The following is a 6,608-nucleotide window of genomic DNA, read 5'->3' on the forward strand; positions in this document are numbered from 1 at the left end:
CTCTCCTCTCCTCTCCTCTCCTCTCCTCTCCTCTCCTCTTCTTACATCTCTTCTCTTCTTTCTTTCTTTTTTTAAAAGGCAGAGTCCAATGTATACCCCAGGCTATCCTTAAACTCATAATCCTGTTGTCTCAATCATCCAAGTATGAAGGTTACAGGCTGTAGCACCATAGTGGCTCACACCTGCTCTTAGCTCGGGGTTTCTACCCTGGCTATTCTTGTTGATGGTAGCCATTTTCATTCGGCACTGGGGGAGTAATCCTGGTTGAAGACTCCTGCCAGATGTTAACACTTGAGGAGGCGGAAGCAGGGCCCCGGCCATTGGTGCATCCGTGCTTCATCTGTCTTTGTGATTGCACTTGCAGAGCCTGAGAATCCAGCTTCTGTATCTTTCAAGACTTGACGTTTTGTCTCTTTCTGCCTACCTCCATGCGAAGTATGCCCTAGAAAACAAACCCTCTCACTGTATCCCTAGAAGGGCCATGAGGCAGAGGGCTGGCCCTGGCCGTGGAAGACGTGTGCAGGCCTGACTGAAGGCTCGTGTAATGTCTGTCATTGCTTGGAGTAGATGAGAGACATAGTGAAGCTCTGCTTCCTGCCACCTAGAGTGCCACCTGGTATCCAAGAGGCACAGTACAGCAAGCAGTTGTTGGCTGGTCACTAAAACAGTGTGGTCATTGAGATCCGTGAATTCATAGAAGAGAACATACCTACCTTACTCCGTTGACTGCAGGCTGGGTTTTGGTTGTTCCAGTGGGGGAAAGAGCAGGTTCTTTGCAGAAGTTTGGCCCTGGAGCCCATTCATACAGATACTCCCTTGGTTTCAGTGGCAACTTGGACTTCAGCCCGGGGAGATGCATGGAGCGTGCGAGGCTCCGAGTCCCCTTCTCACTCCGTTCTCCTTATGTGTCTGTCTCCTTCTCTGTAGACGGTTCTGCCTCCCAGGCTCAGCAGCTTCCCAGCTCTCAGGTTCTGTGGCCGGACGAAGCTGTATGCCTCCGAAAGAAGAAGAGACACTCTCGTCCTGATCCCTTTGCCCGGCTCTCAGACCTGTGCCACCGTCAGCTTCCGGAAGACCAGACGGCCATCCTCAACAGCGTGGATCACGATGACCCGGGCCACGCTACTCTGCTATGACGTGACATCACTCTAAATGTCCCCAGGGTGGGGTGCTAGGCTAAAGGGGTGGAGAGGGACCATTGTACAAGGCCATGTCCTCCTCTGCCTATCATGGGATGGCTCAGGCCCTTGTCCTGTGTGTTGTTGTCCCTCATGCCAGTGGGGACCTCTCCCCCACTATCTAGCCAGCTAGCTTTGCCCACGGGACAGAGGACTGGGGGAAGCGCTTTTAACTGTGGGTCAGAGTTGGGAGTATATGGGAATGGAAAACATCTCTCTCTCTACGCCACCTCTCTCTCCCACTTGGCTAGATTGATTTTTCTCACCTCTTTGAAATGTCTTAGGAAATGAGGAAGTGGAAAGCAATGGCTTTTAGTCCTCTGCATTTGTTTCAGTTTCCAAGTCCTGGGAGGGGGTTAGAGTTATATCCTGCCCTCCTAGCTCCACATATATATAGATATAGATACAAATGCACTTGTGTGTCGTTGGTGGGTTTCTCTATGTGTATATATATGTATATTGAAGCAAAGTGCTTTTCTCCCTGTGGTCAGTGAAGGACTGAGGGAGATTCTCAACAGCGGGCTTGGTGAGTAGGGCCTGCTACGGGCTGGGGGGGTGTCCTCATGTCTGTCTTGGGAGATCATTCCGGCTGAAACAGGATTCATGCTTCCCAGCTGAGTTCTCCATTGTTCTATCTAGCCTCTCCCATCTGGAGCAGAAATGGGGGTCCCACCATGATTCTTAGCTCCCTGCTCGGCGGGTTGGCAACAAGTTAACACCTGAACTGAACCCGGGCCTTTGTTGCCTGCTTGCTAGGTGAGGAAAGCATGGCCAGGCTTAAGGCCCGCCTGGCGTCTTTCTTTCTTCTGCAGTTCAGCACTTTCCACAGATGTAGTGCTTGTTTAGCAGCGGGGCTGACCGGCAGGCCTGGTGTACAACCCCCTGCTCATGTGGTCATGCCTCAGTGTCTTCGGGTCCAGCCAGGGCTAGGGGCCCTGCAACCAAAGGCCCTCCTATTCTGTAGCCACCTGTGCTGAGCAAGCTCTGTTTACCCATCTCTGCTCGGCAGTCTGAGCTCTGCTCACCCCGCTGCTGATTGGCTCCTCCTTTTCTTTTGTGTCTGCTAATTCCCCAGATTGATTAATTGCCATTTGTGGGAGCTGCCTGTGGCTCCTTGGCATACTCTCTGTGTGCTGCCTGCCAACTCTGTTCTGCCCTGGGGGTCCTTCTCCACCCCCTGGACCCAATCTCTAGTGCACGAGATGAAGAAATGGGGGTGCCTCATATTGTTGAGTTCTGGGGTGTTCTTTCCTCACTGCTCCTATGTGGAACTGCCTGAGTGAGGCACAGGGATGAACGTGGAAGGGGTGGTGGGCAGGCACCAGGGTCCTAATCCTTTCTCTGTCCAAATATTGTTCTGGTTCAAACTGTTAGCACTCAAAAGTTTTCCTAATGCCACTTATAAATTCAGATGCTTGTCTCGCTTCTTAAAAGGTTATGGTGTTACTCAAGAGTAGAAAAGGAGGAGCGTGGGCCCACCTTCTCCTTTCCTCTGGCTTAACCTAAAGTAGTGGGAACTGCCAGCTTCCTGGAAGCGTTTCTTCTTGGTGCTGCTGTATCCATCTCTCTCCAGTGACTGCCTTGGGCAGTAGCCATGCCTACTGGAAGGTTTCTGCTGCTCCCACAGAAACTGCCAGTCCCTTGACCTAGTGACTTTGATGATGTCCCAGGGACTGGGAAACCGTTCCTTTTCAGAGCTTCCATCTTGGTGGATTGACTGCATATGCAGCCAGGCCTTGGTGCTCCCTTTTCTCTCCTCGAGAGCTGGGAATGGACTCCACAGTCGAGGCTTCACCATGCAAGTCCTGTCACCACAGCTTTCTTCTGGACATGGCAAAAAGAGGTGCTGAGGGCAGAGCGTCTTTTGCTCTGAGATTAGGGCCACATACCTTAGACCCTCCAACTGATGTGATTCTCCGAGGTGTCGGAGACCACTGGCCTCTCGACCTCAACTCTGATGAAGCAGAAGGGTTGAGTTGGAAGACTCACGTTCTTTCTCAAAAGCGGCACACTGCTTCTTCCACTGTGACACCGTGGGCTGCTAACTCAGTGTCTTTGGGGCTGCTGGGAACAAGGCTGCCTGAAATACTGGGGTAGTATTTGGAGATTCATACTGGCCTAGCCTGTAGAGTTTGCTTGCTGTCTCACATCACGTGACTTCTGAACCATGGAGTATAAAGGTAGGGTGTCAGGGCCCCTAGATTTTGTATTGAACTTGGACAACTATTCTGAGGACCCTCCTGGGAATTTTGGCCACTGTCTGGGCCTTGAAGTTACAACTGAGAAGAGGTTGCTGTCAAAGACTGCTTCTTTGGGATGTTGTAGGGCCAAAAGCCTCAGTCCACGGCTAAGCTTGAGGGCTGGGCTTGCAGGCTGGGCTAACAAAGGTGCTGACTCCTTTCTCTTCTTGCCTCTGGCAGGGCCCCTTACCTCTGCCTTGCCGACCAAATGGTGGAAACTGCTTTTTGACAGGCCACTGGGTGACAGCTGTGCTCTTGTGTCCCCTGGGCTCAGAAGGGGCACAAGGTCTACCCATTCCAAAGTGGCCTCTCATACAGTCTTCTCCTAAGAGGTCTTCCTTCTTGTGACTTTTCTTAGAGGCCAGCAGCATTCCTGAAATTCAGGAGACTGTTTCAGCCCTTCCTTTGATGACTGCATAGCAAACCAGCGGATACAATCCCCCATGGTCAGTGGCTGACCAGGGTGTCATAGAGGCACGATCTTAATTGCTAGATGTGAGCACGTGTTTGACAGTCTGTTTAGAAATGTGTGATGTTGGGGTGTATTCACTTCTAGGGACCAATTACCTTTACACTCTTCCTCTGAACTTAGCAGTGACAATGACTGAGCTTCCTAGGGCTCTCACCTTTCTTGCTATGGGGGATCATGTCTTCCAAATCCCCCCCTTTGGGTCCGGTAGCCTTGCAGAAGTAACTCAGTTCAAGACCTATTCCTATCCTCAGTATTTTGTGTGTGTGTGTGTGTGTGTGTGTGTGTCCTTCCTTCTGCACTGTACCTGGAGACGCTACCCCGGTGTTTAAGCCGCCAGGCAGGAAGAGCATAAACTGGTTCTCTAAGGGCCCAGAAAGATTGCAATTATTTGACAGGAAAAAGATGAGAAATAAGAAGTGAATCTTGTTTCTTGAATTGACGGCTGATCACACAGATCTCGCTTTCAGTCTCTGAGTAGAGTTCTACGTGCTCATGGCTGTGGGTGGCTATTGGTCCAATGTCTAGTGCTGGCCCCTGTCTAATGGCCAGCCCATCTCCTTCCCAGTTTTCTTTTCTTCTCTCTTTTTAAAAATTGGATTATTTTCTTTATTTACATTTTAAATGTTGTGCCCTTTCCTGTTACCCCCACCCAGATGCCCCCTATCCCATCCCTCCTTCCCCTGCTTCTATGAGGGTTTCCCCCCACCCCCACCCCTGCCTCCCTGCCCTCAAATTCCCCTACACTGGAGTATTGAGCCTTCACAGGACCAAGAGCCTCTCCTCCCATTGATGTACTCTTTGCTTGGTGGTTTAGTCCCTGGGAGCTCTGGGGGATCTGGTTGGTTGATATTATTGTTATTTCTTTGGGGTTACAAACCCCTTCGGCTCCTTCTGTCCTTTTTCTAACTCCTCCATTGGGGCCCCCATTGGGGACCCTGTGCCCAGTTTTCTTAAAGGAACTAGGGCAGAAGAGAAGAGGGCTTCTGAGATTCTTTCTCAGCCGGAAAGGTGCCACAACGCACAATGTGAGCAAGGTCTATGCTCTGTCTCCAGGGGCCTGGGCTATGTATTTAGGGGAGATATCAGCAGGGTAGGTTAGAACAGTTACTTGTTGGTATTTCTCTCAGTGTGTTCTCTCTTTATTTTTTTTTTCACGGTGATCTAACCTATTTGAGGTTGACCAGATTTTATTTGCTCATTCTTCTGCCCCTTTTTCTTTAGAGGAACCTGGGCGAGGCTGGGGTGAGGGATCCTTTTGCTTCCTCCTCCTGGTGACATTGACACACAGTAGCTTCAGGGGCGGCACCCCGGAACATTAGGGCATCATCGTTGCTTCCCAGGATCTAAGTCTGGTACTGAGGCTATTTCTTCTGACTTGGGTAGAAAAACCCTTTAAGAAGGCTTGGGGTGGGCGGGGAAAGTTATAAGATAAGTACATTCTGTTAGTGTATAGAGAACTCTAGGAAGTGAATAGCTAATGGTTTGGATTTGCTTTGCTTGCATGCAAAAAGTGCTTTGGGGGACTCTGCAGGGACTTAGGGGGTGGGAGGATAGAGTCAAGAGCGGAGATCGGGGGCCTGGGAGGTACTGCTACTACTGTTTTCTCTAAGATCCTGAGCATTCTCACCAATGCTCCTTGGCTGGGCCCTACCCTTTGTGCAAGCTCCAAGCCCTGCTGTTTATCTTTGTCTCTTTGGGAACAGGCTCAGGATGTGGCTTAGCCGGCACTCTGCATTGAATATAGTAGTTGATAGGGCAGGTGGGATTGAGGAAGGGAAGTTAGACTGCCGGAGAGTGGAAGGAACGCCTGATGTGAGACTTAGAAGGATGGGAGACTGGTCTTCAAATGCCCATGGTAGCTCCTTGTTGGTGGAAAGGGAACGGTTGTTCTCAGGAGCTTGGTCCTTATTCTCATGGCTGCTGTAGCAGGCAGGCTGTGTGTGAAAGTGCCTAGTGCTGGTGCTGGTGGTGGAGAGGAGGTGTGCCTCCAGTCTTGTCAGTTTTCTTCTTGAGCTATCACGAATGCCTTCATCCTGGAGGCTAACAGTGGCCTCGTGACTAGAGGCTTTGCTTTCAATTTCTCTTCCTTTGATAGGTTAAAGATACCACACTGTAGCTATGACAGTAAACTAATTACATCTGAAACCAGAGACCATCTATTGTGTCCTTACTCTGTAGAACTTCCTCTTGGATCAAGAGGAAAAACTGAAGATCTCTTTAAGAGAAGTCAATAAACTGAGAATCAAAGCCTGGTTGGACTCTAAGAACTCTCCCCACATCCTGCAACTTGGTGTTTGCATGGCTGGCTTATAACTCCTTCATGGAATCAGCATGGGTCCAGTGCCTTGTGTCTGGGCCCCTATCTATGCTTCCAAATGAGCTTTCAGAAAAAATACACTGTCTGCACCAGATGTTTGGTGTCTTGGATGGCCAAGAAGGTAGAAGTTGTTTCATGACCCCATCTTTAAAAAAAAAAAAAATCCCTAATCAATTGAGTCTGGGCTAAAGATACTCCTAGATCATTGGGAATTCTTTGTAGATTAAAAAAAAAATGCATTAGTGCAAATCTTTTTCATGACTAGTCGTGTCTGAGGAGGGGGAAGAGTTGGGATATCCTAACTGCCGAATAGTTGGGTAGATCAGCAGTGGGCCATTGAACCACGTAGAGGTTCTCCTCTGCAGTGGGTCAGCGACAGCAGTTAGAGATTCTTAGGAGTG

General features: G+C 49.8%; 1 protein-coding gene across 5 annotated transcripts in view; it reads left to right on the forward strand.

The window, feature by feature from the left end:
- Nucleotides 1-6,352, forward strand: part of Igsf9b (immunoglobulin superfamily member 9B) — a 52,218-nt gene extending 45,866 nt beyond the window's left edge. For 3 of the 5 annotated variants that reach the window (XM_021207190.2, XM_021207188.2, XM_029543177.1), the window contains exon 20: nucleotides 928-6,352. In XM_021207190.2, coding sequence (XP_021062849.2) covers nucleotides 928-1,136 — 209 coding nt within the window. In that variant the 3' untranslated portion in view covers nucleotides 1,137-6,352. The remainder of the gene's footprint in view (nucleotides 1-927) is intronic. The other 2 variants (XM_029543179.1, XM_029543181.1) reach the window with 2 other exon arrangements.
- The last annotated feature ends 256 nt before the right edge of the window (nucleotides 6,353-6,608 follow it).

This window comes from Mus pahari, chromosome 10, assembly GCF_900095145.1.
Source record: "Mus pahari chromosome 10, PAHARI_EIJ_v1.1, whole genome shotgun sequence".
Lineage (NCBI taxonomy): Eukaryota > Metazoa > Chordata > Mammalia > Rodentia > Muridae > Mus > Mus pahari.